The sequence below is a fragment of the Dermacentor silvarum genome, chromosome 2 (genome assembly GCF_013339745.2).
Source record: "Dermacentor silvarum isolate Dsil-2018 chromosome 2, BIME_Dsil_1.4, whole genome shotgun sequence".
Taxonomy (NCBI): Eukaryota; Metazoa; Arthropoda; class Arachnida; order Ixodida; family Ixodidae; genus Dermacentor; species Dermacentor silvarum.
Genome location: NC_051155.1, coordinates 250,858,472 through 250,877,739, shown reverse-complemented (window position 1 = coordinate 250,877,739; position 19,268 = coordinate 250,858,472). Strand labels below are relative to the sequence as shown.

Below are 19,268 nucleotides of genomic sequence, written 5' to 3'. Positions count from 1 at the left end.
ATCAGCCGCAGGATTTTCTTTCCGCTTCCACCATGACGAGTAAAGTACTGACGGGCAAAAAGGTCACATCATATGATGGGAGTCCTGGGAACCATACGACGTCACGTCCAGAATAGGATGCTCAGCGCCATGGCGATGCAGCATCCCGCAACCCACGGGCTTTTGCGCTCGCCTGCGAAAGAAACTGCCGTTAGTCTATCGTGTGTGTCGAATTCAAACTTTGTACTCGTCAAATCTATTCATACGTACTAACCTATGCGGGCACACTTCCAGAACACACCAAGTAGCCTGTGCCGGTACAAATGAAAAGAAGAAAAGTAAATGTTCTGCGCGTTATTTGAGTATGTGTAACTAACGTAAACGCGTTTCAGTTCACAGGCGGTAATCCAGCACTTCCTAAGTGTAGGTCGTACCCTTCTTTATTCCTGTCTAGGAGGCTCGGGTAGATGGAACGAATGTATGCGCAAGTGCATATTAGCAGCAGTACTACTGTCAGCAGGCTTTGGAAGTTGAAGAGCGCCGACTGAAAAGAACAGTGGTACGTCAGTAGCGTCAAAGTACAAAAGGCACTCCAACTCGGCGTTGCGCTCGCAACCTTACCATTGCATGCCAATGAATCCCAGCAAGCTTCACTGACAAATTTTCTAAATTTCGCTGGACTTTTAACACTTCGGGCCTACGGGGTGCGCTGGCGTTTACCACATCGCATCAAACATACAGCTACGGCTGAGTTTTGACTTGGCTTGTATTAAACCAGCAGATCTAAAATATTATATCAACTAAAAATAACGCATTCAGGTTACAAAATAGTTAATAAATAATGTAGCGCAAGTAACTGTTTGCTACAAGCATACTTAAAACAGAGGACATGTATATCCCAAATTGTGCCAAATTGTAGGGGCAAATCAATCCACAAGTATCCATAATGTAATCCATCAGCAGTCCGAATATCAAAGGGAGATGGAAAGCTTTTTGGCATCGGATGCTTTCGGTTGTTGTGGTCGCTGCTTTGCGGTTTACGTTTTGCGCTCAGTAGAGTAGCCCTCACAGCAGTGACCTGTATCTTCTCAGTGCGTGTTTCTCAAAATCTCAGCTGGTGAAGTTAACGGAGACGCTCGTTTTAACCTGGGTCAGCTCTGATGACCTGACGAGAGCGGTCGAAGGCGGTGCCAGTGCTTAAACGCGGCTCCAAAATGCAACCAGATCCTCAGCGAACCCAGAGGCTACTGTCTGGGACCTCAAGCGACTACGCTCGAGATGCGGAGTTGCTGCGGCCTATACCGGAGTTGACTGTGGGACCTAGCATACGCGCGCGAACGCATTATGACTACCCGCAGATCGCTCCTTCGCCTCTGCCTCAGGGAGATGGAGACCGACCAACTCCTCCAAAGGAACCAGGTCAGTGACAGAAAGACCTTTGAGCTCCGTCGAAAAGGGAGCTTCTCTGTGCACGTCCGCAATGTAAGCGCAGTAGGAAAAGTTAGCGACCAATGGACGTTGGTGCACCGCTTTTTTTCGCATTCATTCCGACTCGTCTTCGTAATTAACAACAATATTCTCATTCCAGAGCCCGTCCAGCAGCACTCCGAAGTGGCGTTGCGATTAGGGAGGTAATGCTGCGTCTCATGTTCCTATCTGCAACCACACGTGTAATTTAGTTCTAGGTGTGCATGCTTCACAAAACTAAGTCGCCGTGTGAGATCACGTCTGAAATCGGAATTTTATTGCATTTCAGCATTCTTCTTGACAACTTGGTGGCGCAGCCATGCATAGTGCTGAGAAGACAATGCCAGGTGAGATGGTCGCCACTTTTCAGCTTTTCACCGGTGAACCAACTTTGCTCATTTTTTTATAAGTGCAGGTGCATAGGACTGCCAGCAAGTACCACTTGACACCATGGACGCTCTTTCCTATCATTGCGAGGTTGCAGCAGAGACAGGTAACACTTGTTTCGCAGGTATTTCAGACATTATATTAGGCATGACAGATGGGAAAATGGGGAAAAGCTGCAACTTGTTGCTGTGCCTTGTAACTGAGGTGATGTGACTAAACTTCGTGCTCTTATATCCATATGCATACATGAGTGTGATTAGGCGATCGTGAGCATTTCAGAAGCAGTGGCTGATTTGTCTTGCAGCACTTGACTGAGCTTGGCATGGCTCATCAAGGCTTTTATGTGGAGTTGTGTTAACTGTTGTGGCAAACATTCACCCATTAACAATCATACAGACACACTTCAGTCCTTGTGGCAGAGTGTCAAGTGGAGCCAATTACATGTCAGATGGTCGAGGCCTAAGGTGAACATCACTTTGATTTTAAATGTCTGTCTGCTGAGTGTGTTTACAATATTTGAAGAGCTATGGGTGATGTAGCATAAACTGCACAAGTCATCTGTTGATGTGACAATTATTGTAGTATGTCATCATGTGTTTCATTATGTTTCTTGACTTACAGCTGTGTCATGTTCTAATTACACAGGGCTTGATCACTCTCTGGAAAGGTGCACCAAGCATGTTTATTGTACGTGGCATCATTGTGGTGGTGGAGACTGCCCTCGCTGAAACGACGTCACTTCCTCGGTGAGTTGTTTATGGCAGAGTCTATCGCATGACTGAAATGTTCTGTTTTTTGTTTTGTTTTTTTCCAGGGAGCTCACGTCGCACAGCTCTCTTCGTCAGCTTTGGCAGCATCTACTTCTCAAAAGGTATTTGTTTCGAAACTTCAAAGCAGAAAAATATTAACATGCTTGCATATCAGTAGTGTTTTTTTTTTTTTTTTTTTTAACCTTAAGAGCTCCGATTTGAAAAAGTCTCTAGCATTCATATTAGCATTGCAAATTAAGGACTACATGCAGACAGTGCTGCTGAAGAGCCTTTAATTTTTCTGATGGGGTGCACAGAACAAAAATGTTCTCTGACAGTTAACAGCCTAGCTGAATGGGACTTGCAACTATATGCCTACATGGACACACAAATATGGGAGCTGGATGTAGCATGCAAAACAGCTTTTCCTTTGGTTTGCAACGGAGGTGTAAAACATACATAAAAAATAAAAGTGTTTTTTGTTATGAGTGATACATAGATACTGAAGCTGTGTACGAGGTCTGTTAGAAAAGTATCTGGCCTTTGGCTGAAGAAAAAAAAACTTGCATAACTGGAGCGTTGGAAACCTAATCACCCTCAAAGTAGTCTCCTTGGGACTCCACACACTTCTCCCAGTGGTGCTGCCATTGTTGGAAGCATTCCGAGAAGGCCTCTTTCGGAATGGACTTTAGCTCAGCTGTCGTTGCAGCCATAATGTCCTCTCTTGCCTGAAATCGCGCTCCTTTCATTGGCCTCTTGATTTTGAGAAACAGCCAGAAGTTGCAGGGGGCCATATCAGGAGAGTAAGGAGCCTGTTGAACTACAGGAGTCTGGTTTTTCGCCCAAAAAGTTTGAATCAAGTGCGAGGAATGTGCAGGAGCATTGTCGTGATGGATGCACCAATTTCCTATAGACCACAACTCTGGTCTCTTGCGCCGCACAGCATCATGTAGGTGACGGAGGACATCCGTGTAGCACTCTTTGGTGATTGTTTGACCCTGTGGTGCGTACTCGTGGTGTACCACACCGCGGGAGTCAAAGAAAGCAGTCAGCATCACTTTGACCTTGCTGCGCACTTGGCGGGGGCCTTCTTTGGTCTTGGTGACATGGAATGATTCCACTGTGACGACTGGGATTTGGTTTCCGGGTCGTACCCGTACACCCAAGACTCGTCACCAGTGATTATGGTGTTCATGAAGTCGGGGTCACTGTTTGTGGAATCCAGCATTTCCTGTGAGACTTCAACATGAAGTTGCTTTTGCTCCACCGTGAGCAGCTTCGGCACGAATTTCGCCGCAACTCTCTTCATGGCCAAATCTTCGGTCATAATGGAATGTGCAGAAAAAGTGCTGATGCCCACCTCTTCTGCAATTTCTCGGATAGTCACACGACGGTCCTGCATCACCACAGCATTTACTTCGGCAATGACCTGGTCATTTCGGCATGTTGATGGCTGACCGGAGCGTGGCTTGCTTTCCACCGGTGTGCGGCCGTCTTTAAACCGGTTGTATCACTCCTTAATCTGTGTGCTGCTCATAGCATCGTCACCGAAAGCCATCTGAACCTTCCGAATGGTTTCCACTTGGCTGTCGCCCAGTTTCAGGCAAAATGCAGTAGTGCTGCTCCAGTCGCTCCGTCATTTTCCTTGCAATAAAAAAACCGACGAGAGCACTGCGCAATACCTCACTCGAACGCTGCGTCCCAGCGACTGACGCTATCAGCAGGCGGGAAAAATTCGCGCATGCGCACGAAGGCTCAAGGTCGGCTGATGCAAGCGCGCTTGTTTCATATCTATGAGGTGTTCACAAAAAATAAATAGTAATAAGGTCGGATACTTTTCCAACAGACCTCGTATGTCTTTGGTAACTTTTTACTTACAAAACATTAAAAATTGCCATTATCAAACATTGCTGTTAACTGATAGCTGTGCTGCTTACTTCTAGAGTGCAGCTCTTAGGCGCCTGTTTCTGCGGTGAGCGTCAGCGTAACCGAGCAAATTCAGAGCGCAGTGTGGGATGAAAGATGTGAGGCAGAAAGTGGAAGTGGAGGGTTTGGCAGAAGAGTGAGAATAAAAGCGTAGTGTGGCGACGATGGCCACAAGATGGCACCAGAGTAGTGCACGTCGTCTGGGATGTCTGTCTGTGGCAGCTGCTGCGAAACCCCATGCATCACCCACACACTGGCTCTCGCGATCTCCAGATTAGTGAGGCAGTTGGGCCACACTTAGCTCCGTTTGCAGCGTGCCGCATGAGACAAGATTGTCCGCGCCAGCCAATATATTGCGAAATGAAAACACGTATAGAGCTGCGCTCAAATTTCGCATTATGGAGTATCGTAATCGTCGGTGAATTTTTTTTTTTTTTTCAGTTGCAGCTGTGTGTCTTTTGTTTGGGGCATCTTCCTGATCAAAGCTGCACATTGTGTGTGTTGTGCAAAAAGACAAAGAAAAACATTTACTATGCATGTCATTTGCTTTAATACTTGCCGTGCCATTTCCAGGTTTGTGACGATGTCCACATGATTGTTCTGACCATTGTTGATAAGGCTGATACATTTTTGTTTTAAAGTTATATTCATACCTGACAAAACACTTCATTTATGAAACACATTGTTTAGGTCACGTGGCATCTTGTGCCACGTGACCTAAACAGCATGCAAATTTTAAAATGTGGCATGCTCAATTTGCATTCTCAGCAGTTTTGTGACCACTGCTTGCTAAACAATCATTAAAAGAGTTGCATGATTGTTCTAATCTTGGAAAAGGGATTATATATTGAAGGTGCCTTTCAGTCCTTGCAAAAAAACTATCATTTATGAAATGTCAAATGTGTTTGTGATAAATGATGCGTAATGTGGCAAAGAACATCAATGTTAAGGTTGCCAACACTCTAGTGGATCAAGTTAGGACAGGGGGTAGGTGTGCTGGTGACGACTGATCCTTTCATCGCCAGGAGCTGCAATTTCGTATGCGCAACAAAGTTTAATGTGTCGATATAAACATTGGAAGGTGCAGTAGTTGATCGGCTAGCACCGATACCAATACAGATAGAGGTACTGGGGTTATTTTCTTTACCTACACTTCAGCAGTCTCGTGCAGACGAGTGTAGTGCCGGGCAGAGGCTATGACGTTTGTACTGCACTTGGCTGACTGAACTATAGCCAATCAGAGCAGACTGCATCTTCTCCATAAGCAGAAGGAAAACACCTAACTTTGCACTTACTGGCTGCGTATATGCCCTTGCCTTAAACGTCGGGACTTTCCTGCTAAATTGGGAACGGTTTTTAATGGTTCCATTAATAATTAACACCCTAATCATAGTGTGTCCCCAAGTGCCTAGACATTAAATGCTGTATTTTTATCTGCATTCCTTGAGCATTTCATGGGCATGCCTGTGTTTCTAATATCATGTGTGAAAGCTGTTCTTGTGAGCTTTTGCCTGCAAGTGTTCTTGGTGCAATGAGTTTCCTGCAATATAATGCATCAGCCAAGCCATGTGGCATTATGCCATGTGTGTACCCAAAGGACAGAGCATGATATAAATGGCTTGGACCCGCTGCACTTGTGGCGTTCTGCTGCTCAGCATGCAAACATCATGCAAAAACAGAGCCCTAGCACTCCCTAGGCATGAATGCTTTAATGACGAGGATGCACATTTTTATGTTGCCAAAACAACACTTTACTTAATTTATGACAAAAGTTTTTCTTTGCTAAGGCGTGCAGCCACTTCGCATCAAATTATGCTATCATCCTTATGCTATTTTTAATGATGATATAGAAAAGCTATAACATTTCGTTTACAAATTGATGCATTTATACGAGGGGAAGTCAAAAAGTAAAGGGACTTCTGAAAAAAAGGTACATTTATTCTAAGGATAGAAAACTGAAACATACATTATTTTTCTGCATAACCTCCCTGCACTTCAACACACATTGCACAACATTTCACAAGTTTTTTGATTCCGTCGGAAAAAAAGTTTTTGGGTTGCACCTGTAACCAATTTTGCACTGCATCAATGACTTCTGCATTGGTTGAAAATTTTCTTCCCCTGAGCGCTTCTTCAATGGTCCAAACATATGAAAATCGCTTGGAGCCAGGTCTGGGATTGTAGGGCGGGTGTTCCAGCAATTCGAATCCCAACTCCTTTATTGTTTCGACTGTCCGTTTGGCAGAATGTGGCCGAGCATTATCTTGCTGCAGGATGACACCTTTTCGCAGTTTTCCACGACGTTCGGATCTGATTGCAGGTTTTGGTTTAGTTCGCAACACATCACAATAGTTCTCACTGTTCAGTTTCACCTCTTAGGGTGAAATGAATGGCTACCACGCCTTCCATGTTCCAGAATAGTGTTAGCATAATCTTACCAGCTTATGGTTGACGTTTAAATTTCTTAACTTCTCGTGGTGATGAGTGTTTCCAAACCATGCTCTCAGCCTTACTTTCCGGTTCGTGATGATGTACCCAAGTTTCATCTATAGTAACAATTTGCTGTAAAAATGCATCTCTCTCGCAACGATAACAGGCCAAATGTTTACGAGAGATGTCCAACCTTTGTGCCTTATGCTGCGCTAAGAATTCTTTCAGGACCCACCTTGCACACACTTTCCGAAAATTTAGCCTGTCGTGTAAGATGGAATACGCTGAACCATGACTAATATGTAAAGTATTGGCAATTTTGTCCACTGTTATTCCTCTGTTGTTTTATCACCCTACCCTCAACGACTTTCAAATTGTCCTCAGTTGTTGACGTCGATGGCCTGCCCAATCTTTCCTCGTCACATAAAGTAGTTCTTCCCTGTTCTATCCATTCGTAGATCTTGCTTCGCAATAAACTGTCACCATACTGCGCTTGCATTCGACGAATAATTTATGCAGGTTTAACAACTTCGGCAAACAAAAAGCGAATCACTGCCCTCATTTCCCCCTTGGTGCAGATCTACAATGGAGCTGCCATGTTTAACGGTTTGCTACACTGTAATGACTAACGTGGGAATAAGAGTGACACATTCCATAGAAGTGTTGCAGACGACACTAATTCAGCGCTGGATACTAGCAGTGTTACCAAACAATAGTGCGAGATATTGCAAAAGTCCCTTTACTTTTTTACTTCCCCTCGTATAATGTATGTTGATGACCTAGTTGGTACACGGCTTAGAAAAATGAACAGCCCTTAAAATGGGGCCAAACAAAAACAAGACAGCGCACTGCCATGTGTCTTCTTGTTTGCAGCCCAGACTTGTTGCAGCCCAGGTAACAGTGGAGATAAGCATTGTTTTCCAGCCAGAACTTCTAGTGAGTCGTTCGGCCATGGCTATGTACGGAAGAGGGCGGGCACTATTTTGCAGTTGCGCTTCCGGCATTGTGGGCATGCTATATTCTACATTTAAAAATACAGGAATGAACCTTTGCACTAGAACTTCGATAGTTTCATATGATGGAAGAACTTCCACCAGCTATTATTTAATCACAGTCGGGAATTGACGAGGCAGACAGGCCGAAGCAGGGCTGCTTTCTGTGTCAGGAAGCCTTTGTAAAAATTACGGCAGCGGTATTTTGCAAAAAAATAAGGGCTAGTAGCTTCAAGAGATTTGAAGGTGTTGTGTCTCCTGAAACCCGGCTGTTAAATTGCCGAGCATTAGTTAAGAAGGCTCTCAGCAGCAAGCAGCACGTGCTACGACGAGGTAGGTGAACCTCAGCTAGGTGACGGCCACAGCCCCATGGTATTGAGCGATCAAGCAGTGACGATATGGTCTCCTTATCTCCATAATTTTTAGCCAACTTTGTTCTTGACGCCTTTTATGTGTATCACCCCACTCGCCTTCTAAAATTAAAACCTTTTCCATCAGTCACTGTCTCACTGTCGCATTCTTCAACATTCACCAGGTTGTGGAACGGCGCGGCAGCCCCTGACATTCCAATATTTTGCGGTTTTTTTGTGGACGTAGAGGTAATTCACCTACCTCCCTTTCCACCTGTTTGTTGTGGCTGTTTCTTAGCTTCCCTGGCCGTGTACCCTTACCCTCGATATATATTTTGCCGTGCGCAAATCGGCGCTCTGTAGGTCTTCCTTTCTTGTCTCGTTTTTTGCACTGTTCTTTTTCCTATCAGCATGTACAAACTAGCCTAACAGGAAGCCATACCTGCCAAGTCTCCCGAATTAACCGGGAGACTCCCGGATTCGGACCATTTCTTCTGGTTGTATGGTTGACAGGAAAATCTCCCGGAAATTGCAGTTGTGTCCCTTTTCTATCTGCGTCCACTGCTTTGTCAGGCCACATTGCCAAAAAGAATCCAACCCAGTCCAATCCAATTGGAAGTTCATCGCGTGAAACATTAAGAAAGTAGTAGGGAAACCCTATACATGGCTATTTCGTTAACCGCAGAGCCGCTCCTTACGCTGACGGGGTTGTTGGGTGCCCTAGTGGCCCTAGCCTCATTAAGCTAGCAAGCGAATGCCGCGTTCCCCAACTAGCAACACTAGACTCTCCGTCGTTCTCCTCAGCATCAGCCACTCAGGGATTGCGTAGGTCTACGGTCAGTCATGGCTTTAAAAGCAAGGAGCGCTAGCGCAAAAAAACTGTCAGCCCTTTACTGGGGTGGAGATGGAAGACCAGTGAAGCTGTACTTTGGTGGGAATTATGTATTTCCAATTATGACTATTAAGATGTGATGGTGTAATTGTTTATTTGAACTATTAAAGAATGAGAAATATATATGATCCGGTGGTTTTCATTTATTTTGTGACCACACGGACCATGGCCTTATGGTTGCTACGGTACACTGCCATAGGGTGTACGGCAAAGGTTGGCACATTCTTCATAAACACGTCACCAATGCCGTGCACATTCGATGCGAATGCAGGCAAATCAGTTGTGGACAACAGTTGTGTGTGTTGTTTGTGTGACTGCACACAACCGCTGTCAAAATGCTGGCTACGTGACGGAACGGCTTAACGCGGTTGTCGACACTGTTAGGGGAGAGGCGGGCGAGAACCCAGAGAGAGTCTGCGGCACAGGCGGCAGAGGCCAGCAGGGCCGCGTGCGTCCCTCGCCCTCGCGCACTTTCACTCGCACATACAGCATATGGCCAATGAGAGTTTTTTTCAATTGCCGGACGCGACCATCGAAGAGTGAGCCCTTAACAGCTTCGCTGTAAACCTGTCTTCAAGTATTTTAATGTAGTGCTCAGCCGAAGTGACGTTGGGTATTTTGTTGATACCACAGAGCAATGCAGAGTGCAAGCGGCAATTTAACATCGGGAAAAGTACGAGGACGCAGTGCCGCTCGTCCATGTGTCGCTTGTCTAAGACGCTGGGAAACGTCATCCTCGCAAGATGTGAAAGGAATGAAATTTCTTACAATGAAACATTATCTGAAGAATTTTTGAACACCCGCCGTGGTTGCTAAGTGGCTTTGGCGTTGTGCTGCTAAGCACGAGTTCGCGGAATCAAATCTCAGCCACGACAGTCGCATTTAGTTGCGGGCGAAATGCAAAAACGTCCGTGTGCCGTCCATTGGGTGCATGGTAAAGAACCCCAGGTGGTCGAAATTAATTCGGAGTTCCCCACTACGGTGTGCTTCACAATCAGATAGTAGTTGTGGGACGTAAGACTTTCCCCACTACAGTATGCTCCATAATCGGATAGTAGTTGTGGGACGTAAGACCTGAGAATTTAATTAAATTTGAAAGAATTTTTGAAGACAGAATTAGCAACAATGAAATGCTTGCAAAAGCGAGACAGTGATGTCCACGTGGTCATTTGCACACCGGTAAATAACATTGGAATGAAGTTCTCCTGTCAGTACTTGACAATGTAGACTTGTCGGGAGGGGGGGTTTGTAATCGACTAACCTCCCCCCCGGTCGGCTGATCTCCCGGATTTAGTTTCGTCGAACTTGGCAGGTATGGGAAGCTCTTCTCAAGTTTATTTACATAATGAAAGTCAGAGACAAGGGAAAGAAAAAAGCAATAAAAAAGGGGGGGGGGGGTGCTTATTATGTGTTTCCAAGACAAGCAAGTCACAATATTTTCGGAATGCTTTACTTCCGCGCAGCATGGTCGACGATTCTGTCAAATTCCAGAAATGAGAAGGTCTTCGGTGACATGAAGGCCTGGTGGGGAGCAACAATGCCCCCAAGTTTTATACACGTGCTTGTCCCATCTTTCCCTGTGTGTGGAACATTTAGTGCTGATCCCCCCTCAGCAGTTATGGTTAACTTAATTCGGAATGAGATAGAGGTGCACCATGGGTGGTGCCGCATTGCTTTGCCTGCTACAAGCACCGGGCAACACCTTTCTCATACTTTTTTCTGAAAGCGGTGCACTCGTTACGCCCATTTGGCACAATGAGTGTGGTCCTAACCATAGCACTCCTAAACATTAAATTGTCAGGCCACAGGCCAGGTGGTTCTGCAGCTGAATTATTTTTTCATCGCGTCTGTGTCCATGCCTCAAATATGCTTGCAAGCAGCAAAGTCAGCCTGTGCATCTCTTATCCACGGAGGATCTCGTCAGTGGTGCACTTTGTGCGCGCAGCTGGTGACAGGCTCAAAGCAAGGGCTGGTCGTTCTCCAGAGAACGGCAAAGTCATCATTCTTTCAAGAAAGAAAAATGTGCAGTTATGACAGCATTTTGCATGCATGTCGATTTTCCCTTCTCTCTATCTCTGCTTCCGTAATCCCTATGTGCCTGTCATAGGCATACATGCCAGGGGGGAGCAGCGACATGGATGAACTTGTGTGTACACTTCAAAAATGCCTCAACATCGGCCGTGAATGAAGCTAAGGTCCCTGAAAATTTCTGTAACCTTACAATAGCCTCTCTGGCTATGCCAACGCCTGCCGTGGTAGCGTAGTGGCTTTGGCAATGTGCTGCTAAACCCGAGGACGTGGGATCAAATCCCGGCCATGGCAGCCTCATTTCGATGAACGCGAAATGCGAAAATGCCTGTGTACTGTGCGCTAGGTGCACATTAAAGAACCCTAGGTGGGCAGAATTAATCCTGACTCCCCCACTATGCATGTCTCATAATCATATTGTGTTTCTGGCACTTAAAACCCCAGAATTTAATTTTTAACGTTTGCTTGCAGAACTTTTCACACAATTTCTTTTAATGGGGGAAAATGTGACAATGCTTGCGTATTTAGAATTAGGTGCACATTAGAGAATCCAGGTGATCAAAATTAATCTGAAGCCCTTCACTACAGTGTACCTCATTATCCACTGTGCAGTTTTGGGTCGTTAAACCCTACAGTTTATAAAAGTCTTGGTGGTCTACTGGTGATGGAAAGATGGTGGTAAAGTATAATGCACTGTGTTCATTTACATTTGAAAGACTACGTGAGTACTTCCATATAATATAACAATGATGTATGCTTACCACTGATGGAGCAAGTGTGTTTGCCTCTCTATGCCTTCTGTCTGCAATGTCACGTGCATACCTGCTGTACAACAGTGTGGCCGTGGCTGTGGCGACGCCCTTCAGCTGTGCCAGTCTGGTGGAGGTGGTTCAGTGCGAGGCGGCCAGCGAGCGACCGGGCTTGTTCGACTGTTTGCGTGAGGGTCTGATGCGCTTGCTGCCACGAGGGGGACCCAAGCGTGGTCGCATGCTGCCCCTGTGGCGCCTCCTGGGGGCATCAGTGGCACATGGCCTCGCACACTACCTCCTTACTACCATGGTGCAATGGGCTGCATTGCAGCTGCTGCGCATGCACCGGCACAGGCAGCACAGACAGGTTCTGCTGCTGCGGCAGCAGGCTGGCATTGTGCACGGCCCCATGGGCGATGCTCTGGTGAGGCATTTTTTGAGCAACATGTTAATGGGCACGCATTAAATGACCTGAGTTTTTATTCTAGCAACTTTAGAAAAAATGATTTCTCACTTACTGCTGCTTTGTTTTTATTTATATTTTATGACAAGATCAAATTTTTTTCATTCACATTGTTCAGTAAAACTCTTGGCAACTTAGCTTTGTTGCTTCCCTTGTTCCACTGCAAAAAGTGGATAACTGCCATTGTAAGTGCATCTTGACATAGGAGAGACAAGCTGCTACAGAGAATCTGATTGATTTCATTGTCTGTCGGTAAACAAAACTCTGGACAAACCAGGCAAATGACACTGATAAGTTTTTATTGGGTATTTTACATTTATGCATAATCCATGGCACCAGTCGATGCAAAAAAAATGTAGGCGGTGCTGGTGCACTGCATAACAATATGCTGCGTACGCTAGTGCAGCATGTTGCATGTCTTTTTAATTGAGTGCTGAGGTGAGCCCGTGTCGTCTGCTCGGCTGAATTGCTAAGTGGCCTTGGTGCAAGTGACCGCATTTTGACTTGGGCACGAGCTTTGTGTGCTTTCAGTGTATTTCTGAAACACCTCCGTGGTACTTGCTTGATCTGACAGTAACAAATCTGAAGGGTGCTGAAAAACGCATCACTATAATAGTGCCCCATACTGACTTGTACAGTGCCCAAAACAGCCAAGCTACTTTCGTTCAAAATAGTGATGAACCGGATACAGAGGCTCCTTCTATAACTAGCGATGAAGTTAGAAGGGCCTTGAAAGACATGACCAGGAAGAAAGCGGCTGAAGAAGATGGAATAACAGTAGATTTAATCAAAGATGGAGGCAATATCATGCTTGAAAAGCTTGCTGCCCTTTATACGCAATGCCTCACAACTTCAAGTGTACCAGGGAGCTGGAAGAACGCCAACAGTATACTAATCCATGAGAAGGGAGACGTTAAAGAATTGAAGAATTATAGACCCATTAGCTTGCTTTCAGTATTGTATAAAATATTCACCAAGATAATTTCCAATAGAATCAGGGCATCACTTGACTTCAGCCAACCAAGAGAACAGGCTGGCTTCAGGAAGGGATATTCTACGATGGATCATATCCATGTCATCAATCAGGTAATCGAGAAATCTGCAGAGTACAATCACCCTCTCTGTATGGCTTTGATAGATTATGAAAAGGCATTTGATTCAGTAGAGATACCAGCAGTCATAGAGGCATTGCGTAATCAAGGAGTACAGGAGGCATACGTGAATATATTAGCAAACATCTACAAGGATTCCACAGCTACCTTGGTTCTCCACAAGAAATATAGAAAGTTACCTATCAAGAAAGGGGTCAGGCAAGGAGACACAATCTCTCCAATGCTATTCACTGCATGCTTAGAAGAAGTATTCAAGCTCTTAGACTGGGAAGGCTTAGGAGTGAGGATCAACGGCGAATATCTCAGCAACCTTCGGTTTGCAGATGGTATTGTCCTATTCAGCAACAATGGAGACGAATTACAGCAAATGATTGAGGACCTTAATCGAGAAAGTGTAAGAATTGGGTTGAAGATGAATATGCAGAAGACAAAGATAATGTTCAATAGCCTGGCAAGGGAACAAGAATTCAGGATCGCCAGTCAGCCTCTAGAGTCTGTAAAGGAGTATGTTTATCTAGGTCAATTACTCACAGAGGATCCTGATCACGAGAAAGAAATTTACAGAAGAATAAAATTGGGTTGGGAGTGCATACGGCAGGCATTGCCAAATCCTGACTGGGAGCTTACCACTGTCGTTGAAAAGAAAAGTATACAGTCTTTGCATTCTACCGGTGCTAACATATGGGGCAGAAACTTGGAGGTTAACAAAGAAGCTCGAGAACAAGTTAAGGACCGCACAAAGAGCGATGCAACGAAAAATCTTAGGACTAACGTTAAGAGACAGGCAGAGAGCGGTGTGGATCAGAGAACAAACCGGGATAGCCAATATTCTAATTGACATTAAGAGAAAAAAATGGAGCTGGGCAGGCCATGTAATGCGTAGGATGGATAATCGGTGGACCATTAGAGTTACAGAATGGATATCAAGAGAAGGGAAGCGCTGTCGTGGATGGCAGAAAACAAGGTGGGGTGATAGGAAATTTGCAGGCGCAAGTTGGAATCAGCTAGCGCTAGACAGGGGTGATTGGAGATCGCAGGGAGAGGCCTTCGTCCTGCAGTGGACATAAAATATAGGCTGATGATGATAATGATGATGATAGTGCCCCCAATGTATTTCGTAGTGCTGGAGACTATTCCAGCAGTGTTAGGTTAAGTTAGAGCTTACATGTTAGGCCTCTGGAAGTGCCCGATGTGCCAGCAAACATCCCGACAAGTGCCGTCTGCATGACCCAATACACCTGAGTTGCGCCACCTCGACAGCAGGTGCAGAGCTTCCCGAAGCATAGCAGCACCTCACCTACACCACGCTGCAATCGAGGGCTGTGATGTAGTGCACCACTGTGAAGTGGCAAACAATGTGCAGTGTATTGCGGGTGAATTGAACAGACCTATTGAATGATGCAAACCAGACAGTGCAATCTTGTTGCAAATATTAAGTAACAATAAAGCAGCGGTAAGTGCAAAATCTTCTTTAAATTTTTGTAGAATGATAGTTTACTGTATTTGCGGTATTTGGAGAGCTATAATAAAAAAACGGTGTTGTTGAAGAGCTACAGTAAATGTACTCGTTGCACATTTAACATGTTCACTGCAGTGGCGACTGATTAACTTAACTCAAATAAATAATTCATCTTCTCATTATATGCAGTGATTATCTTTGGTTTCATTTGCCGGCAAGTGAGGATCAGTATACTGCCCTCGTAGTAGCCTAAACAGTGCCTTTGTTGGCGCGCAAGTCTCCCATACATTGGTTTATTCCTAGATTTAAAAAAGGCATTCGATGCTGTTCAACGCAACTGGTTAATTTAACTAAAATAAATTAATTCATCTTTACATTATATGCAGTGATCATCTTTGGTTTCATTTGCCAGAAAGTGAGGATCGGGATACTGCCGTTGTGGCCATCTAAACAGTGCCTTTATTGGGTCGCAAGTCTCCCATGCGTTGGGCTTATTCCTAGACTTGAAAAAGGCATTGGATACTGTTCAACACACTATTTTACTCAAGAAGCTAGAAATGTATGGTGTACAAGGAGTGACTCTAAAACTGTGCAGCAATTAAGTATCAAATCACTACCAGTATGTGTGTATTAATTTATTGTCGAATAAAATGTTGATAAACCAGGGAGTACCGCAAGGCTCTGTCTTAGGGCCCTTGCGGTTTCTAACTTATGTTAATGATACAAAAAAATACCCGATTGCCCTGATGTAGCGATGTACACAGATGATACCAATGTCTTTGTTAAAGGGACGCTAAAGGCAAAAAAGTCACGCTTGTTGCGTGCAAAGAAAAGACTTGGTTTACGATAAAATTGCATCTGAAGGGTTCGAATACCTTTATGGCAATTCAAATCTCCCGCCACGCCAACCGTGGAGTGGTGACAGCATACACCATCACCCCCCTTTGCTGCCGTCGGTGAGTAAAACGGCGCCCAACAGACAGCGGTACGATGCGCCGCTGCAGCTGCCTTTGGTCAGGTGGCGTGGACCATTCGGGCATCCCGCAACATCACGTGGAAGTGGAATTCTCTGCTACTTGGAGTTTGTGCGAGTTTCGCGAGCTTGGAAAACCAGCGCAGCACTATGCGATAACAGAACTACCGGAATACAAAAGCGCAGGTGGCACAGAGTTGAGTGAAAACGAAGCCTTTCGACCGCCCGCGTCGTCAACGGTGTAATGTCAGTGAGTTTTTTCTAAAAATTAAATAAAACTGGTCAAGTAGCATTTTCTTTCGTCTTATAATACAAATACAATACAATAATGTTTTTATTGCAAGTGGTTGAGTACTAATGACAGAATTTAAATGAGTGCCTTCGTCATCGAGAAACTACTTAAATGTCCCGAGGCAGTCTCTAATCGTGTCCTGCATTTACCTCAATTTCTCGATTACTAAGGCTCTGTTCACGATAATATTGACACCTTAGAGATACTCGAGCACAATAATCCATCACTTTAGATTGACTTAGTGTTTGCCCTTTAGGGTCCCTTTAACGGAGTGAGAAGGTAGTGCTCAGTAAATAGTGCTAATGTTCGAATTACTGGTAGCATATACAAAATATATACCTGCAGGAACTGTCAAAATGGTTACACATGAGCAGCTTCAGCTTGAATACAAAACAAGACTAAATTTATTATTTTTGAACCAGCAGACAGGAAAAATCGCGAAGTTTATTAGCTTAACATTTGAAGGCTGCTTATTGGAACAGGTCAGTGAACAGAAATTTTTAGGTGTATGGTTTCGAAAGGACCTTTCTTGGAAAACACATTAATAATCTGGCAGCTGATCTATCTTGAATGACAGCCAGCATGTATAAAATACACAAACTAATACCTGTATGGCTAAAGCAAATGTTATATTACTCACTCTTTTATTCCAGAACTGGCTACTTAACCCTTGTATGGGGAACAAGCATGTCAACTAACTATGGGAAGCTAATTCTTCTTCAAAAGAAAATATTGGATATACGTATAGTATTTGAATATGACACTGGAAATGCACGGGAACTACGAATGCATCCACTGTTTTCAAAATACAAGATGCTTAGGGCAGTTCAGGTTTATTATTTCAAGTTATAACCATTGATTTACAAAAATTCCCTCTATGACATGTCCACTCACAGTTCAACCACGTAGGCGATTTGTCAGCCTAGGAGAAATATGTTGGCTGTACATTTATTGAGCTCTTGTTCCAGACACATACATCATTGCGTGTTCAGTTGAATGCACTGTATACAGGGGGCTGGGGCCAAGTCAGGCAATATATTGCCTTTAGCCACGGCCTCCTCTTAGACTTTGTCTGAGAGTCAAATGGGGAGGGGGGGGGGGGGGGAATATGAAACATTGCATGGACAGTCCAGTGTGTGTATTGATTTTGGCTCCCACTTGTTAATGTAAATGCCGTTGCAGAGACATGTGCCATGTCATATTGCTTTGGAGGTTACTGTGTATTGTAAATCAAAGACGTGGCTTCCAGGCTTTTTAAACCTAGTAAGCTGCCCAATCTCAAAAATTAAATTTGTATATAAGGCAGTAATTTTGATAGTACCACATGATGAGTGGCCTCAGCATACTATGTGATAAAATAAACTACTACAAGGACAGCTTGTCCTCAGGATTGTGTGTTCACGCACTCTCTTCTCGTGCTTCTAATGAAAAAACACTTAGAGTGGCTGATACCACAGTATTTTTGGGGAAATCTCTATCCTCAGAAATTGGCTTGAACATTCTGTAAATAAGAACACCAGGAAAGGTGTGCTGCCTGATGAAGTTGCCTGCGGGCAGCCACACATGGACTTGAGAAGAGCTACATATGGCTGGCGAGTTGTGGTTCTCCGTCCCTGTGTTAAGCCATAGTACCCGAGTACAGTTAAACCTGGATATAACGAAATTGACAAATTCCCAAAAAACTTCTTTATAAAGAGGATTTCGTTATATGCAGGTTTGTAACGTTATTGTAACGCATACCCGTTTATCGTTTTCGTCACACCAGGTACTGGATGCGTGGACGCATGTCATTTCGCACAAGCGCAAGGCGTCGGAAACAAAGAGCGAGCGACACAATGGCGTCGTAGCGTCGTATAGTGTCACCTAGTGTTAGCTTAGTGAAGTGAAGTGCAGAGACTTGCGCAGTAACCAAAGAGAGGTGCTGCCAGCGCGTTGAAAAAAAAAAGTTTTTTTTTTCCCCCCCTTTGGCAACATCAACTGGAAAAGGAGAGTGCTGGCTTGGCGGGCTAGGCCAGCTGTAGCAAGCAGCGGGATCAGGTTTGAATGAAGGGAGGGGGAAAGGTCACGCCCGCGGCGGCAATATCGCCGGGTCGAGGGATGCAGGCCCGCGTCGCACACGTGCACTCGCTCTTGCCTCGCATTTGCCGTGAATTCGAGCGTGCCATGGGCGACGCCGCCGCTTCACATTCCTTCGCAGCGGAGAAGGTGCTTCCGGTTGCTGCTCGCACAAAAATAACAAAATTTTGGGCGAAATGTCTAGGTTGTTGGCGGGGAGAATTCGTTATTTCGAGGGCGTCTCCCGCTGCCACTTCATTACGTAGAGGTCTCAAGTACATGTGCTTCTATGGAGTAACAGCGGAGAGTAGAAAAACTTAGTTATATCCAGGAATTCGTTATATGGAGGTTTGTTATAAGCAGGTTTAACTGTATTTCAAGTGTTTAACTTGAGAAATAACATACAGCAGCCCTGACCACATTGAATAACTGAAGCAGCTCATAACTTGCACTCAAATGGAACTTTTGGATTGTGTTGGACTATGTAGCATTTCTGAATGTCTATTCTTGTTAAATAAACACTTCTGACCTACATGAAAGCACATTCTCTGTGGCAAAAGAGGGAACTCAAGCGCACTGTGTAAATAGCCATCTTAATTGAGCCCTCCCCTCTGCGAATGGAGAGCATTAGAAGTTTATGAGAGACTGCATGTGTGGCTGGTTTTTCATGGGCACACTAGATGAGACTGAAGTCTCTTTGTTGCTGTAACAGAAAAAAAAAAAAAAAAAACATTATACTTCACGAATTTGCTGTGGCCTCAGAAGTACTGCATTTGGCCAATTTTGTACTGTGACTTGTGGTCCAAATTGTTTTTGAGTCGACAGAGCTGTTAAGCTGAACCTTTGCTCTAGTGCCTTCGTGGCCCTTCGAAAGGCTGTCTTTAGTTTGATCTTTGATATTCACTGTAAAGCGTACTAAGTAAATGTGACTTACCCATACCTTTATGCTGAACATGCTTGTGGTG

The 19,268-nt window shown here is 44.7% G+C and overlaps 1 protein-coding gene across 1 annotated transcript in view; it reads left to right on the top strand.

Annotated features, from left to right (window-relative positions):
- Positions 1-844: 844 nt before the first annotated feature.
- The window catches only part of LOC119443131 (mitochondrial outer membrane protein SLC25A46), a 22,659-nt gene continuing 4,235 nt past the window's right edge, over positions 845-19,268 (top strand). Inside the window, exons 1-7 of the mRNA XM_037708282.2 lie at positions 845-1,398; positions 1,568-1,610; positions 1,736-1,793; positions 1,862-1,939; positions 2,479-2,579; positions 2,648-2,704; positions 12,037-12,373. Of these exons, the coding sequence (XP_037564210.1) occupies positions 1,194-1,398; positions 1,568-1,610; positions 1,736-1,793; positions 1,862-1,939; positions 2,479-2,579; positions 2,648-2,704; positions 12,037-12,373 (879 nt within the window). The 5' untranslated portion in view covers positions 845-1,193. The remainder of the gene's footprint in view (positions 1,399-1,567; positions 1,611-1,735; positions 1,794-1,861; positions 1,940-2,478; positions 2,580-2,647; positions 2,705-12,036; positions 12,374-19,268) is intronic.